At 48.5% G+C, this 17,126-nt stretch overlaps 2 protein-coding genes across 2 annotated transcripts; both read left to right on the top strand.

Moving 5' to 3' along the window:
• Positions 1 to 3,840: 3,840 nt before the first annotated feature.
• LOC109759710 (65-kDa microtubule-associated protein 1) lies at positions 3,841 to 8,166 on the top strand. Its single transcript, XM_020318541.4, has 10 exons — positions 3,841 to 4,112; positions 4,884 to 4,939; positions 5,047 to 5,250; positions 5,529 to 5,786; positions 5,922 to 6,137; positions 6,230 to 6,385; positions 6,474 to 6,785; positions 6,870 to 6,957; positions 7,061 to 7,209; positions 7,546 to 8,166. Exons 2-10 carry the CDS (start codon positions 4,895 to 4,897, stop codon positions 7,864 to 7,866), a joined length of 1,749 nt encoding a protein of 582 aa, XP_020174130.1. The 5' UTR covers positions 3,841 to 4,112; positions 4,884 to 4,894; the 3' UTR covers positions 7,867 to 8,166.
• Positions 8,167 to 10,794: 2,628 nt separating this feature from the next.
• LOC109759711 (protein-tyrosine-phosphatase IBR5) lies at positions 10,795 to 16,646 on the top strand. The gene is made up of 5 exons (XM_020318542.3): positions 10,795 to 11,216; positions 14,926 to 15,025; positions 15,275 to 15,332; positions 15,427 to 15,533; positions 16,050 to 16,646. The coding sequence occupies exons 1-5, from the start codon at positions 10,968 to 10,970 to the stop codon at positions 16,331 to 16,333; spliced, it is 798 nt and encodes a 265-aa protein (XP_020174131.1). The 5' UTR covers positions 10,795 to 10,967; the 3' UTR covers positions 16,334 to 16,646.
• The last annotated feature ends 480 nt before the right edge of the window (positions 16,647 to 17,126 follow it).

Genomic DNA, 17,126 nt, shown 5'->3' with positions numbered 1-17,126 from the left:
TAAGTCAAGAGTGAATCAATTTGATCAACTCACAAAGCGTAGAAGATGTACCGAGAGGGATCAAGCGATCCCATGGTGTGGTAAGCATTGTCAATTACGCTTTTGTGTACTAACCCATGATCTTCGTGAGAGTTCTTTGTGGGGTTAGGTTGCGGTGTGCAAGTTCAAGTGAAGCATCATGAAGAGATCAAATGCTTGAAGCTTGCCGTCCATTGTGGTGACAATGGACTTGTGAAGATGTTGCGGTGTGCAAGTTCAAGTGAAGCATCATGAAGAGATCAAATGCTTGAAGCTTGCCGTCCATTGTGGTGACAATGGACTTGTGAAGATGTGCAGAAGAGTGACTCACCCATAGTGGAGCATGGGGGAGCAATCAACTAGTCTTCATCGAGCCAACGCAACCAACAAAGGTGGTCCAACTTGAGGGAGTCAAGATCGTCATCATCTAGCTCAAGTGGACCATGTGCAAGGCAAAGGTTTGCTCTTGATAGGTTTTCTATTTTACCGGTCTCATGATGGTAGTTGGGAGACCGGGTTATAGGATCGATTGCCGTACTATCAAGGGGGGCTCTCGATGAGTAGCTTGATCGTATCGTTCATAGAGAGCTCAAACCATTGCATCCTTGCATCATCTTTATTGGTTCTTGTTTGGTTCTTCTCTTTGTGAGTTTTGGAGCTTATGGTCATCTTGATGACAAGCTCGAGTTCATCGAAAACGATGTTCACTCGCATCTTCTATGATGTTTTCGATGCTGAAGGTTATGCCGATTCTTCTCGGTTGGAGGTTTCACTCCTCTATTTGTTGGCATACCTCCCCTGCCTCTTCTTACTATAATCAGTCGCTGTTTTGATGCTACTCGTCTTCCTCTATCCAACAAGCTTGAGTTTGCTCAATTCGGAGCTCATATGCAGAAGTTATGGCAGTTTTGGTTTCCTAGCGGTAGTACCGCGGGCCGGAGCGGTAGTACCGCTTGAGTGCTACAAGCGGTAGTACCGCTCTAGAGCGGTAGTACCGCTCCAGAGCGGTAGTACCGCTGGTAGCCCCCAGCCGTAGTACCGCTGCGGTCTCGTGCTAGTACCGCCTCGATTCGAGGGGTCTGTTTTCGTGTCGGGTTTTACGGTACTAGCCGCGGTAGTGGGGGCCGTAGTACCGCTCGTTTGCGGTAGTACCGCCCTGCCACCGCGGTAGTACCGCTCTAGGCCCAGCGGCAGTACCGCGAGGGGGAGCGGCAGTACCGCTTGTAGGGGCAAGCGGTAGTACCGCTGGCCAAGCGGTAGTACCGCTCTCTGCGGGGCTGAAGTGGGGGTAACGGTTGGATTGTTCCCCCCACTATATAAGGAGGTCTTCTTCCCCAATGAACCTTATCTCTTGAGCTCGTGTTCTTCCCCCATTGTTGACCTTCTTCGAGCTTGCTAACTCTCAATCCCTCCATGGATTCTTGCTAGTTTTTGAGGGAAAAGAGAGAGGAGATCTAGATCCATATTTCCACCAATCACTTTCTCCTCTATGTGAGGGGAACCCATTGGATCTAGATCTTGGAGTTCTTGGTGTTCTCCTTCTTGTTCTTCCTCTCATTTTCCTCCCTAGCATTAGTTGCTTCGGTGGGATTTGAGAGAGAAGGACTTGGGCACTCCGTGTGCCCTTGCCATTGCATTTGGTGCATCGGTTTGAGTTCTCCACGGTGATACGTGGAAGTTACAAGTTGAGAAGCTTATTACTCTTGGGTGCTTGGTGCCCTTGAGCTTGTTCCTCTTGGGTGCTTGGGCGCCCTAGACGGTTGGTGGTGTTCGGAGCTCAATCATTGTGGTGTAAAGCTCCGAGCAAGCGTCGGGGTCTCCAATTAGGTTGTGGAGATCGCCCCGAGCAATTTGACGGGTTCCGGTGACCGCCCCAAGGGTTGCCAAAGTGTACGGGTTCGGTGACCGCCCCCAAGGGTTGCCATTTATACGGGTTCGGTGACCGCCCTCAAGGGTCCCTTAATGGAATCACGGCATCTTGCATTGTGCGAGGGCGTGAGGAGATTACGGTGGCCCTAGTGGCTTCTTGGGGAGCATTGTGCCTCCACACCGCTCCAAACGGAGATTAGCATCCGCAAGGGTGTGAACTTCGGGATACATCGTCGTCTCCGCGTGTCTCGGTTATCTCTTACCCGAACCCTTTACTTGCACTTTACTTTGTGATAGCCATATTGTTTCTTGTCATATATCTTGCTATCACTTAGTTGTTTATCTTGCTTAGCATAAGTTGTTGGTGCACATAGGTGAGCCTAGTTATTGTAGGTTTTGTGCTTGTCAAATTAACCGTTAGGTTTATTCCGCATTTGTTCAAGCCAACCGTAATTATTTTAAAGCGCCTATTCACCCCCTCTAGGCGACATCCACGATCTTTCAGACGATGAGTGCCAACGACAAATGGAGCTCATGATTGAGCGCTTGCCACGGGGCCGTGGTACGGCGCCGCCCTCGTTGCCGCAAGCCCGCGTCAAGGAGGAGTTGGCGCCACCGCCTCTCTAGCGCGTGAAGGCGGAGCCGGCGTCACCACCGCACAGTCGGTACGGCCGCATCGACCAGCCAACATCGTCGCGGTGAAGGACGTGGTGCCGCTGGCGATCGCGAAGGCACGTGGGCGCCTCCTCAACCACTCCTCCCGTGGCGGCCGCGGCTCCTTGTAGCCGCGAAGCATTGTGCCAGTCCAGAAAAAGGGCGGTCATGGCGGCCGTGCCGCGTTTGTAAAGTTCGATGAGGCGCTGGTCTCGATCTTCTCGGACACGGACCTTGTGGAGGCCCGGGCTCGTGACCAGTCGATGACACCGCGGAGACGATCGCGCGGCGACCACACCGCCTCGACTGGGACCTCGCTAAGGTTGGTGAGGAGTGGCCTCTCAACGAGACCACCACCGCCGCCGGCAAGGGCAAGACTCCCAGGCCACGGTCGGTGTTGGCCGTGGCGGCCTTCCGCACGGCGCGGGAGGAAGCAGAGCGGCTCCTCCGCGAGCGCCAGACGGCTGCTGGGCAGGGCTGTCATGCCTCCCGCGCTCTTCCGCCGCGGGAAGGACCACCCCGACGACAACGACACATACAACGATGAGGTGCCACCAGCCAGCTCAGGCACGCGTACAAGATCACCGTTCGGCGTCCGCTACATGCTCGTTTAGTTTTTCTATATATTTTATTAATTGAACAGACGAGATATTATTTATGTAAAAAACATCAAACTTACGTCCGTCATGTTTGTATGAAGTACATCCAAACGTGTCCGCATTGTGGGTGGGCGTCTACGACGAGCTTTGGATGGCCGGCTCGGGTATCGTTGTCCATGGATTAAAGACGGGCATTGGAGACGACACAAACCAGGTCGGACGAGATAGACGAGTTCGTATGATGCGTGGAAGTTTCGTTTCCAATCGACTGAGACTGAATCTTTTTTAGCGAGACCTGATGCTCCTAACTAAAACCGCACGTCCGCACTCCTATCCCCTTCCCTGAGCAGGAAGGAGCATCGTGGCTAATCACGTGGGTACAAGCAGGAGAAACCAGAGAGGTACGATACCTAAACCCCAGACCGCGCTGAAACACCGCTGGAAATGTGGAAGCCCAGATCGCAACGGGACAAGTCTGACCGGTCAAGGCCCTAGATTAACTAAACAAAGAGGCGTTAATAACGCCGCCCGAGGGCACCAGACACCAAAATTTCACGCACGGAATTTACAGCTCCCAAGCCGCTCGTCCGTCCTTCCTCCCCGCGCCGCGCGGGCCCACCGGCCGCATTATTCTCGCCGTACCGTTTATTCACCGACACCCGCGGTAAAAAAACACCGCCCCGGGCCACCCGGGCCGTCCGATGCCCCGACCGCTCGCATCCGGCGGCGGGACCGCCACCCACCTACCCCCATTAATTGGGCTGGCTGCCCCGTCCCGCGGCAGCATCACCACTTCAGCAGCAGCAGCGAGGTCGAGTCTCAGCTCACTCTCGCCACTGCTCTCCTACTTTCCTCGCCAGCGGCGGCGGGCTCCTCCGGCGACGAGGCTCCAGGAGTCTACGGCTAAGCCCCGTCCGTCTGAATCCTGCGCGCTTCGGTGCAGCCGCCCGCTCCCGCCGGCCGCGTGATCTGGTGAGTGCCTTTTGTTTTGCTCTGCTATCTCTTCTCCTCCTCCTCGTTCACGGTGGGGTTGTAGGGGAGCTGCGGGGGGCGGAGATCTGGGGGTGCGAACCGTAATGGCGGCGCTGCGTGCCGGGGGTTTAGCTGGGAGGTGTGGGTTTTGGGCGGTGGATTTAGCGGGGATCTCCACTTCATGCTCCATCTGTGCCAAGGTGTGACAATCTGGTTTGGGTGTTGAGACTGAAGTCATAATAAAATCAAATCGTTCTCTTGGGTGCTCGATTTGTGAGGGCTGGCTGCTCAGATCGCGATCTTCTGGAGCTCCTTTGCTGCTTGGCCAGATGGGTCCGGTCAACTGCGCGCGGGTTTCCATGTTTTGGAGTCGGATTCTAGGGTTCCTGGATGCTATTGCCTTATTGCTGGGTTTAAGGCCAGATATGTTAGATTTGGTAAAGTGGGATCCCCTAGCGTTTGGTCGTTTAGATGTCATTATCGGTGGCCATCATGGGGTGCTCCTTCAGTAGGGCCATCTAGGCTTTATTTTTTAATTATTACGGTGCTGCTAATTTGGGGATAATTTTATCATTAGTTAGTGATAGGGCTCACGAATGCGACACTTGCAGTGCATGTGAGATTTAGTGCCTACCATGGGCCGACGTGATTGTTTGGGTGGGTTTGGTTCGACCAAGCGTTGATGTCGTCAGGTTCAGAAGTGCATTTCTTGTCTGAGAGTTCTAGTTTGGTAAGCAAGGTTTATTCTCAAGCGATGCTCCTTCCTTGCAGGTTGTGCTGAAATGGCCGGCGGCATTACCTGTGGGTCCTTGCTGCAGAAATTACAGGTATGCAGCATTTTGCGAACTGCAACAAGTCTTTTTTGCTTTGTTTGTCAACTTGGATTGTGCAATTGATAGTGACATGCTTCTTACCTGAAATCTTCCTGCTATAGCTTGTATGGGATGAAGTTGGTGAGAGCGACGAGGACCGTGACAAGGTCCTGTACCAGCTGGACCAGGAGTGCCTGGATGTTTACAAGAGGAAAGTTGACCAGGCCACCAACTCTAGGGATCTCCTTATCCAGGCGCTGGATGACTCAAAGATCGAGCTTGCCAGACTTCTTTCTGCCCTTGGGGAAAAAGCTGTTGCGAGAACTGTAAGTTAATATTGTCGCAACGCTTAGAATTCCTGGTTGATTTTCATCCTAGACAATTCTGTGGGGTACATGCATGATACATTCTAGTGCATATTCAGTGGAACTAGGAACCGGCCTATGAAGCTTTTCTGTATTAGCAGTTCCCACGTCATTCTTTTCCTCTCGCTGTGCATGATATTGATTGTCATAGCTCAGAAGTGAAATGATAACTCACTATGAATGCGTGAAGCCAGTTTTTTAATTATTGGAAGTAAGTTGAGAATTATGAATGCATGCAGCCTGAGAAGACATCAGGGACAATCAAGCAACAGTTAGCTGCTATCGCTCCAACACTTGAGCAGTTGAATAAGAAGAAGAATGAGAGAAAGAGGGAATTTGTTAGTGTACAGTCACAAATTGATCAAATATGTGGTGAGATTGCTGGCACCACAGAGGTCGGTGAGCAGGTGGCTACACCACAGGTCAACGAGGATGATTTGACACTTGAGAGGCTTGAAGATTTTCGGTCCCAACTCCAGGAGCTTGAGAAAGAGAAGGTAATACCCACTCCTTCCCAAATTTGTTTTTGATTTTTACATGATAATGTTATATCATGATGTTTTTACTATTTCTTTGCCTCTGGTTCCCAATGGCTAACAAGAGTTTCTTTCTGCTTGAAAATTGGTTTGCAGAGCAATAGGTTGGAGAAGGTTCTTGAGTATGTAAGCATGGTACATGATCTATGTACCGTCTTGGGCATGGATTTTCTCAGCACCGTGACTGAAGTTCATCCCAGTCTAGATGACTCCATTGCTGATAACTGCAAGAGCATCAGCGACGAGACATTATCAAAACTTGACAAGACAGTAGCCACACTTCATGAAGATAAAAAGTTGAGGCTAAGCAAGGTAAAAATAAAATCAAATTTCTTAAAATCTGAAGCGCATGCCCTATTTTATTACATGCACAATCTCATTAATGGCTTATTTTGTATTCTCAGCTTCAAGAGCTTGTTGGTCAACTGTATGATCTTTGGGATCTCATGGATGCTCCCACACAAGAAAGGAGCATGTTCGATCATGTTACCTGCAACAGATCAGCATCTGTAGACGAAGTCACTGCTCCTGGAGCACTTGCACTTGATTTAATTGAACAGGTTAGATTACATCTGAAATTATCTGGTAGAATTATTACCTGGTATGAATGGTTTGTTCAGCTCTATTTGGCCTTTTCTTCCAATTCAGGCTGAGACAGAGGTTCAAAGGCTAGACCAGCTAAAATACAGCAAGATGAAAGAAATCGCTTTCAAGAAGCAAACTGAGTTGGAAGACATCTATGCTGGCGCTCACACAGTAATAGACACTGCAGCTGCCCATATGAAATTGTTGGCACTGATTGAGGCAGGGAACATAGAACCAACAGAACTAATTGCAGATATGGAAGGTCAGATATCAAAAGCAAAGGAAGAAGCATTGAGCAGAAAAGATATATTAGATAAAGTTGAAAAATGGATGTCTGCATGTGAAGAAGAAAGCTGGCTTGAAGATTATAACAGGGTATGCTAATAATTTACTTTCGCAAATCAGTTCTGCTGGTTTTGAAACTTGCTTCTGATGCACAAATTCAAAATTCTTCTGCAGGATGACAACAGATATAACTCCAGCCGAGGTGCCCATCTGAATCTCAAACGTGCAGAAAAAGCTCGTATTCTTGTCAGCAAGATTCCAGGTACTTTCTAAAATACAAACATGATGGAGACCAATTTATGTTTATTGGATTTTCTTCTGGTCAATTCTGTTTGTTGCTAATGCAATCAATGCTTTCATTCTAGCGCTTGTCGAAACTCTGGTGGCCAAGACTAGGGCATGGGAAGAGAGCCGTGGTCTGTCCTTTATGTATGACGGCGTACCGCTTCTAGCTATGTTGGACGAGTATGTTATGCTGAGGGAGGAAAGAGAAGAAGACAAGAAAAGAATGAAGGTATGTTCTCTTAAAATTGGAAACCAATCATTCCCCAGTTTAGAATGCCCTTGAATTGTCAGTTCAATTATTTTAAGCGTCTCTTGTACGCGGTCCGTGTTTTAAATATGCTCACTGTGTTTATAGATAGGCATTGATTGTCTGGTTTGTACACTTTTGAGTTCAGTTTTTAGGATGCTGTTACATGTCATCATAGGTAGGAAAAATGGAACTGGGAACACAAACACTACTTGATTCATCACTAGTGCCTAGGGCTGATGTTTCCTTATGTGGCATATGCTCTTGACCCCAATTTCAGTAACATGAATTCTCCATTTTGTGTGGTGCACTCCCCAGGAACAAAAGCGCTACGTCGAGCAGAAACTGAACACTGATCATGAAGGGCCGTTTGGATCGCGGGTCAGCCCTAACAGGCCGGCTACGGCGAAGAAGATACCCGGCCCAAAATCCAATGGCACCTCCATGAACGGCACTCCTCCGAGCAGAAGACTGTCAATCAGTGGTCAGCAGAATGGAAGGTCTGGGGGGAAGGACAGCAAGAGAGACAGCGCGACGAAGGCGGCGTCATCCCCGGGGAATGGAGCCTCCGCCGCAGCTGCCAAGGAAGACGCATCCTCCCACATCTCCGGCACCGACCTGGCTCCGACCACGCCGTGATCTTTGACCTAATATGGTGTATTAGAAGATAAGAAGAGGACATTTGCTGATGTTTTTTCCATTGTTTTGTGCTAATATAATGTGCTGTGTTTGTAGCGAGGAGAGGGAGTATATGTGACGTCCATGGACCCCTCCGTAGTTCGGCTACCTGGCCAGGGTTTGTTTGCTCCTGGTGTAAAGTGGTGTTCCACTCTTGATTAGTTTCACCGAGGCGTACTATTTTCTACTACCTGTGATCAGACGCTGTAGTATAGACTTTGCTGGTCTGTGTTATTAGTCGTTGAAATAACCTTTTTGTGAGCCCTGATGGTCATTGCCTCCTAATCCTATTAGCATGGTTTTTGTTTCCTGCCTGGCCATTGCCTCGTAATCCTATCAGCATGGTTTTTGTTTCCTTTGTTTTCCCACGTTTGCTTGTGATGCTTTGATTTGCAGCTGATGCCTGACCTAGTAGAGAGTCTCTACATGTGGCTGATCACACCAGTAAAACAACACTACAATCATGACGAACTATGCGATGATGATGAAGATGAAGTTCTTCATCCCAAATTGACGAGGAGCCTTGCCTATTTTAACAATGCTCGTCTGCTTGAGCATGACCAAGCATGACCTTGGAGTAAGCATCCTCTGCTACTTACCTAGTCTTGCACCTTTTCAAAGAGTTGTCTGTGTAGCCGCTCACTTGTTCAACTACCCTCCCCCCCCCCCCCCCCCCCTCTGTATACTAACCACTTCTCCTAGCATGATAGAAGAGCAACAATTCAAGCAGCAAGCAAAGGAGCACACTACACATGGAACATAAAAAACTTAGACATGCATGATCATAAGGTAGAGCAAGTTCATCGTAACTAATATGGTGTCATCCTACCACCACATCAAAAAGAGGCTGTAATTCTACCACCGCAACTACATCATCAGCGTGAGGGGTTAGTATATACCACCTCATCAAAATATACAGGCCAACAACAGTTTTCAAGCCCTGACTACCAAAAAATGTACATCATCATCATTATCACCATCATAGTCGAGGATCATGCACGCCTTGTTGTCCAGCAGGTGGCTTAGAGCAGCCATTAGAGCCTCTGGACTGAAGCCACCTTGGTCCATGACGAAGCTGCACAGGTTAGGGTGGGCATCGATCGACTTGCTCTCCCTAATGGCGGTTGCTACCTCCTTGACGGCATCAGTCATGCTGCTGAAGATGCTCAGCTCGTTCTCCATCAAGTCGCCCCTCTTTCTCTTTCTATCAAGCACAGGAATGTGATCACCACCCTTACCAGGAACATAAAGATCGATGGTGTCTGACTCATGGGTGTCAGGATAGTCACGCATACGCGAACCCAGCGGCTCACGGCTCACTGGACCCATGACATGCTTGTCGGTTTCCATCCCAAAGGAGAAGATCTGCATCTGCGGGTAGTTTTGGATGAGTGTGTTGAGAAACTCAGTGTCCTTGGGGTGGTCTTAAGAAATAAACACATCGTAGTTAGGGTGATTGGCATGTTAGACATGCTTGAACAAGTGGTATGTGAGCTAACCGGCGTGTGGCCTTGGTAGTGCTCTAACTCCAAAAGTGTCGTGCAAGTGTCCTGATCCCATGATATGCCGCTAATGTCTCCGAGGTTGGACACTTTGATCCATCTCGCTCTCCACTTTTGAGGTGGTTGTAGACCTGGGTCAAGGTGACCTCTTGGCCACTGAACTCAAACACCTGCTTGGCAATGGGCTGACTAAAATCTTACGTGCTCATGTCCTACAAGCGTTAGTACCAGCACGAGTGGAACACACTGCATATGGACGATATGAACAAGCACTAAACATGAACAGTACGAACGAGCACTAATCATAGACAGTAACATTGTACACCCCGGATCATTGAGTTCAACACACCACCCTTTGACCGTTCTTCGATCTCATAGCATACCATGGAGTTCAACACACTACCATATCTACGATAGTATCATCCTTGCCGACATGAAAACAACATGAAGCTCATCAAATCCTACAAAGCAAAGAATCCATCACCACTAGCCACCACAATATCACATTCTCACATATCAACAGTGTACAATGCTATGACATGCTCACAGATCCACTCATATCACATGCCCACATATCTAGCTAGAACCAGTAGAGAGGAGGAGTGATCGAACTCACAGCCAGGAGCGCGCAGAACACGTCGAAGAAGAGGAGGACACGAATCGCCGCCGCCGTGTACCACCGGCTGGAGAAGAAGCGTCGCTTACCTGGTCGTCGGTATCGATCCGCGTGGGAGGGAAAACTCGAAAGGGGGAAAAATAGTGGCGGGAGTTTGGGCGGTGAGGTGTGGGTGGCTATATAGGACGACCGATTCAACGGAAGATGACCCTAATTCCTCGCGCCATCTTTATGGTCGCATAAGCTCGGCGCCGCGTACTCCTCCACTGCATCATGTGAGCCTGGCTGAGAGAAAACATATTCGACCGTTCCTAGCTGGTCTGACTGGGGTGTTTTAAGGCCGTGCTATGCTGATCAAACAGTAAATGCAGACTACCAAATGAGCATTTTGCACCACACGGACCTAATTAGCCAACTAAACAAAGCATATGATTCGATGGTCGACATCCCGCCCGCTTTGTCCTTGGACATGTTCGGAGATGTCTTTGGATATTTGGTGCAGTCGTTTGATGATCACCGTTGGAGTTGCCCTAGTGTCACCAATTTGCACCCCTACACAGTAGGATCCCTGCGAAAAATACTGTACGTGACAGAGATCCCCGGTCACCGTCGGCGCAGCGCCTTACCGAAACCTCGAACAACTCCGACGCGATCTCCGCCGTTGATCCTCAGGAATGATCCAGGTTCCTCCGTCGCCTCGCCACGCCACCTCGCTTTGAGCCTTTGACCCGTCTGTTTCTATGGGCGCCCGCCCGCCCAACCGATCCGATCTACCACTAGTAAACAAAATCCACAAAAGATCTTCCAGAAATTAAAAATAGGAAACGGAAGCGCCCCTCTCTCTCTTCCAGCTCCTCCTCCTCCAAGCCACCCCGATTCGATCACTCCCCGAGCAGAATCCCCCCGATTCGATCGGCGGCGAGGAGAGGAGAGGACGGGAGGGGATGAGGAAGCGGGAGCGGGAGAACCCGTGCGGGATCTGCGGGCACTACCACAAGTACGAGGAGGGGGAGCCGTGCGGGGTGTGCGGCCACCGCCCGCCGGCGCTGGGGGCCGCGGGGGCGGCGGCGGCGCCGCGGCAGGAGTCGGCCTTCCCCTCGGAGATACTCAAGGACTTCCTCTTCCTCGGCAGCTACGACAACGCCTCCCGCTCCGAGCTCCTCAAGACCATCGGCATCTCCCACATCCTCAACGTATGCGATCTTCTGCTTCTGCTTATTAAGCTTACATGGATGGATGGATGGATGCATGGCTTTCCATTTCCTGCGCTGGACCGTGCGGTTGGGTTTGGGAATGGTAGATTTCTGCTTCTTTTCGATCGGGTTTGGTTGCTCCGGACTTGATTCACGATGTAGACTTTCGCAACACGTATAGGATTATAGCGTGAGGAATTGATTGAATGTTCGTTTTGTCAAAGCTTTTCCACAGTAAACTGACAGTGATGGCGTGACAATATGGGGGCAACGTTTAGTGTTCCAGCTATTTAGGACAACCCCAAGGCCCCCAGATGCGGATTTTGTCCATTTTTTGTCCGTTTGGGTCGTCGTTTTGGGCGGTGCCCGCCCCGTCCGTGTTTGGGTGGTCAGTGCGCCAAATGGGCCGGCACATTTTCTTTCGCGCGGCCCATATTTTTTACCTTTTTCGCATACATATCTAAAACTTTGCCCAAAGTTCACATAATTCATAACCAAATAAAATTACCATAGTTTTACAACCAAATAAAAATCTCATAGTTTACAAACCAAATGAAATTTAAATTGTCACAAATACATTTGAAAGAAAAGAGCCGATACATCTATTGGTTGCCAAGGCGAGCCCACATATGCTCAACCAAATCATCTTGTAGTTGAATGTGAGTTGCCCAATTACACATTTCATGATGAATTTGGGTGAGCTGTGCAAACGTTGCCGCTCCTCTGCTCAGGCACAACATTTTCACCCTGAAATTGAAACCCCTGGTCGATTTCATCCTCCCGCTCGTCCTCTATGATTATGTTGAATGATCACACAAGCAGTCATCACCTCCCACAACTTCTAGCAGGATACCGAACGATGCCCCATTGAGATTGAAGAACACCAAAAGCACACTCCACATCCTTCCTAGCAATCTCTTGTGCTTGCGCAAAATCTCTGCCTCTTCTCTCCTATCGGGTTGGGGATTGTCTTCACAAGAGTAGTCCACTGAGGATAGATACCATCAGCTAGGTAGTATCCTTTGTTGTAGTGGTGGCCATTGATCTCAACATTGACCTCTGGGCAGTTGCCTTCTGCAAGGCTTCCTAACACCAGAGAACGCTGAAACACGTTGATGTTATTGTGAGAGCTGGCCATGCCGAAAAAAGAGTGCCAAATCCAAAGATCTTATGAAGCCATGACCTCAAGTATGACAGTGCAAGCTTTCACATGGCCCCTATACTGCCCTGTCAAGCAGATGGACAGTTCTTCCACTTCCAGTGCATACAATCTATGCTACCAAGCATCCCTGAAAAGCCTCTATCTGCATTGATCGCCAACAACCAGGTTGTATCTGCCGCAGCTGGCTCTTTCAAGTACTCCGGGCCAAACACTGCTACCACAGCCTTGCAGAACATGTACATGGATTCTAGGCATGTGGGCTCACTCATGCGGACATACTCATCAATAAGATCACCGGGTATTCCGTATGCAAGCATCTGAATAGCTGCAGTGCAATTTTGATAAGAGGAGAAGCCAACGTTTCCGAGGGCATCCTCCTTGCATACGAAATAATCATCGTACGCCACCACCCCCTCCCGAATACGATCGAACACATGTCTAGCCATCCGGAAGCGGCGCCGGAATAGCCTGTGTTTGAAGAGTGGGGAAGAGGACTTGAAGTAGTCTTCCCAGAGTAGGCAATGGCCGCTCTCTCTGTTGCGATTCAATGCCGGGGCATGGCCCGGGATCGAGCCCCTAAACATCAGCCGCTGCCTAGCAATGTGGTCATGGACGACCAAAGTAGCAACCACAAACTCCTCATCGTCCGACAGCGAATCGTCCAAATCGCAAATGAAGTTGTTGAAAAAGTATTCATCGTTACTATCCATTTGTACCTTGCGGGCGAAACATCGAACACCTTGTGGGCGTGGTTCAAGAAGCCGGCCGGTGAAGAGCCCCGCGCCTCTCCGAGACCAGGCAGTAGGCCTGTCAGCGTGGCGGCGAACGTCGAGCGAGAACACCGGGCTTGGAACGTTGCCGGCGGCGGCGGAGGCGAGGGGGGTGGCGTGGTCGAGGGGGTGCTACGACGGCGGTGAAAACAGGCCACCAATGCCGGCAAGAGCGGCCGTCGGGTGCGGCGTGCTGCCGGGGGAGGTTTGTGGGTGTGGGCGGCGGCCTGGGCAGCGTCCAACCGATCGGAACTGGGTGGCGGCGGCGAGGGCGGGGTGGGCGGGTGTCTTGGCTATGGATGGGAGAGGGGGAGAATGGCCAATGTGCCACCGATTGGCGGGCCAGGGGGAGGATAAGGATGGGCCTCGCGCGCGTCCGCGCCTTGTCTGCGCCGACGCAAACCCGGCCCAAATTTGAGCCTGAAATGGGTCGCGCGCGAACAAAAAGCGGACACTTGTCCGTTTGCGTCGGCGCGTTGGGCCACAGTTTGTGTCCGTTTCGACCCAAACGGACACACGTGGACAGAATGCGTAAGCGCGTTGCTGTTGCCCTTAGTTTCTCCAACTTGTATTGTTGAAGGTGATGGGAGGCAAATGTTCAGAAATGTTCATGTGTTGCTTCCTCTGCTTATACAGTCTACATAGTACATCACAGGTGTGCTGCAAGGAGTTTAGTTGGATCTGTGAATTTCGGGGGTGCATATTTCCAATGTTTCTGTGAGACTTCCTGTAGTTTAAACTTGGCGCTCTAGAGCCCATAGTTCATGAAGGCAACAGCTGCTGCCCTGTACACGAACGACTAGAGACGCTGAGGGGTTTGTCGGATTGCGAAGGTGAGGTAAGATGAAATGAAACAGGCAGATGAGAGAGAAAGTGACAATATAATGTTGAGCGGGAGATATTTTATTTGTAACTCCTCTTTTTAGGACCCACATGAAGGTGTATTTGGGTGAGTATGCAGACCATAATTTCAAACAATACTCCTTTTTTATGACCCATGTGAAGGTGTATTTGGGTGGGTATGCATACCGTAATTTCAAATAATAGAGGTGTCCAAGATACCTACATTTTATACAAGAACAACTCTCCTTACCCTGTGTGATCGCCTTCGCCATGTGGCACATACATTGGCCGTGCGGAAGGGCGACTGAAGTCGCAGGGGGTGATGTAGTTGTGGAGATTTTGAATCAGAGGAGGTGGAGGATACAAGAGGAAGAGAATGGGTGAGGACAGAGAGGGAGGTGGAGGGGCATTGTAGATCCTGCGATTCTGTTTTTAGATAGCGTCTTTAGCCATGATTTCTTTGCTCGCGTTATATATATGTGTGGTTTGTGAACATGCCAGGTTAATAAGTACTGGAATGGTAACTTGTGATTGTGATAGACACTACAGTTGGATTGAATTATTGGAGGCCTTGGTTGTTTAGTTGTACATTGGTGTCTTACTGAGATTTTTCAATAGGTCAAATGATAAGTTGATAACTAGGCAAATGCGGACCAGCTAGCTGATATCTTACCTGGACTGGTCCTCCATCGCTTAGATGTGTCATCTGAAACATTGCAAATATTCTTGTTCTGTTTGAAGAAGGAATGATATCTTACCAGCTCTTTGCCTGGCTGTGTCACTGGCGGACTGTGCAGTGGTAAAACCCTTACTAACTGACTTTGCCTGATCCTCTTTTGTTTAAACATGTGTCACATGTCATTCTGAAACTTCTCAAATATTCTTGCTCTGTTTGAAACTGAAATGATATTTTACAATGCTCTCTACCTGACAGACTGTACCCTTATGCCAAAACCTTTACCGGAACTCTTTCACTTATCACTGCCTTCAAGACGACAAGACTTTGCAGTTTGATGATGCAATCCAATTCCTAGGTATGGTGCTGTTCTTCTAGTCACCAGCCTACAACAAATAGGCACAAATGATGCTTACCGTTTCCGTTGTTCTATCCTGCAAGATTGACATTAATTTTTTGTGGCAGACATTCACTTTCTTTTAGCATAAGACATTCTTCACTCTCAATCTCCCAGTCTGCCTAGCATCCCATATTTAACATAGGTTTATCTGGTGCTCAGTCAATAAGTACATCCTATACGTACTCATTTTGTTGTTTTCAACTTCAGAACAGTGCGAGAGGGATAAAGCACGAGTGCTAGTCCATTGCATGTCAGGGAAAAGTAGGTGTGTACGTATAACATTAGTTCTCTTTAGCAGTCATTGTTTTTGACATTGCTAGGACATCTTTGATTAATGCATTCAAAAACACATTGATCAGGTCAGCTGCATTTGTAGTAGCCTTCTTGATGAAGTCCAGAGGCTGGCGACTTGCACAATGTTTTCAGTGGGTGAAAGAACGGAGGCCACAAGTGCAACTGGCTGATGGTAACTTCTATAATTTACACTTGTACAAAACTTCTGCTGACATTCAAGATGAATTATTATGAGAAACTAGAAGAAAATAAGGTTGAATTGTATGCTGTAATTGTTCTTCTCTGATTCCAATATCTGAATTGGAGAACTTAAATCTTCATTGCTGTACTACACCCTAGTTGGTAACATCAAATTAAAAAAAGCACGGTAGCAAATAGCGTGAAAATTATGAGGGAGGCTGGAATTATGTTTACCTGATGTGTGCATATTTCAAAGGTTTGATATGGCCAAGACACAGTGAGCACCGATTTCTTCTGATCAGTTTGCTACTCATTGAAACCATGAAAAGGCAAGAAGTAAACAATTAAGCTATCATGTATAAAGAACTTTATAGTTGTTAGTTGAGCTACTACAAAAGCTTGCATTTTGAAAATGAAATCACACTCTAGTGTATTTGGATTATGTAGTAGTTGTATGAAATTCATGGTGGGCTAAAGAAAGTTATTTACGGTTTTTTTCTTTCTACAGCGGCACAGCAGCAGTTGATTGAGTATGAGCAGAAGCTTTTCAGTTGCAATGTTGCTCCAACGGATTCATTCCCTTCTCTTGGATTCGGTTTTCCGAAGCCGTCTGATGATGTCCAGGTGCCTATCTTTAATCAGCAGGCTCCAGGGTCCATCTTTGAGCGGGTCAGCCCGAATAACATCCCGAGTAATTTCACATTTGGGGCTACCGAAGCTAAGCTCCCGGATGGCAGTAACTTCGGTGTGGTCAACTTGTCTGGGACTGATAGCATGATGGACAGCTCCTAGGTTACTACTATTGCAATGCTATAAACGGATCAGCTGCCCATTTAGTCAGATTTCTTGGAACATTTTGGATTTCTGGGAAGGAAGGTTGCATTCTTTGTACGAGGCTTCTTACAATATGTGCAAGCATTTTGACCGTTGTGATGTTCTGCAGTTTAACATGCACGGGCGTGCTTTTATTCAACTTTGTAGTGTAATTCAGGTGAACTGAAATTACGCTAGTAGAAAGTTTGATTTCATATGTGCCTGTTAAATTGTACAGATTCGTGTGTCAAGAAAGTACAGCTCAAAATCTATACATGTTGCGCTAAACTTATTTTTCGATCGCACGGAGAATGCATGTATGTATTTCGTGCACGCCGTTATCTAGAAGAAAAATGGATTTTGCACATATGGAACAGCGTGAGTGTGTTGCGGAGATTGGATGAATCGGTTCCATGCTAGCGGCTAGCCAGAGCATCTGCAGACGCCGTACAGAGGATTGGGTGTCAGTATTTTGAGATCCTACATGTAGCTTGCCAGCAAGATAAACATAATGCAATGCATCCTACGGAATTTTGTGATCATATGATCATAATCTCTACTCCTAATGGAGCAGTTGGTAGTCTCGCTTCGAGGTTTTTTTAGTCCCACCTTTCATGGTTTTTTTGGGTACCTCCTCCCACCTCTGACTTATCCACCAGAAACCGAAAAAACCTCCTCCTGAGGCCCCAACCCGCACCCATCCACGTACAAAAAAAATAGACCTACGAAGGTTAACCAACGAAAAAAGACCTACCAAGATTAACCAGCGAAA

The sequence above is a fragment of the Aegilops tauschii genome, chromosome 7 (assembly GCF_002575655.3).
Source record: "Aegilops tauschii subsp. strangulata cultivar AL8/78 chromosome 7, Aet v6.0, whole genome shotgun sequence".
In the NCBI taxonomy this organism is placed as follows: Eukaryota; Viridiplantae; Streptophyta; class Magnoliopsida; order Poales; family Poaceae; genus Aegilops; species Aegilops tauschii.
This window is presented reverse-complemented; position numbering and strand designations above follow the sequence as displayed.

Excerpts from the sequence above, each read along its gene's own strand:
- LOC109759710 (XM_020318541.4), top strand. The coding sequence starts at position 4,895 with ATGGCCGGCGGCATTACCTGTGGGTCCTTGCTGCAGAAATTACAG. Across the intron at positions 6,786-6,869 it reads GGCTTGAAGATTATAACAGG|GATGACAACAGATATAACTC; the intron begins GTATGCTAATAA and ends ATTCTTCTGCAG. Across the intron at positions 7,210-7,545 it reads AAGACAAGAAAAGAATGAAG|GAACAAAAGCGCTACGTCGA; the intron begins GTATGTTCTCTT and ends TGCACTCCCCAG.
- LOC109759711 (XM_020318542.3), top strand. The coding sequence starts at position 10,968 with ATGAGGAAGCGGGAGCGGGAGAACCCGTGCGGGATCTGCGGGCACTAC. Across the intron at positions 11,217-14,925 it reads GCATCTCCCACATCCTCAAC|ACTGTACCCTTATGCCAAAA; the intron begins GTATGCGATCTT and ends TCTACCTGACAG. Across the intron at positions 15,333-15,426 it reads TGCATGTCAGGGAAAAGTAG|GTCAGCTGCATTTGTAGTAG; the intron begins GTGTGTACGTAT and ends CACATTGATCAG.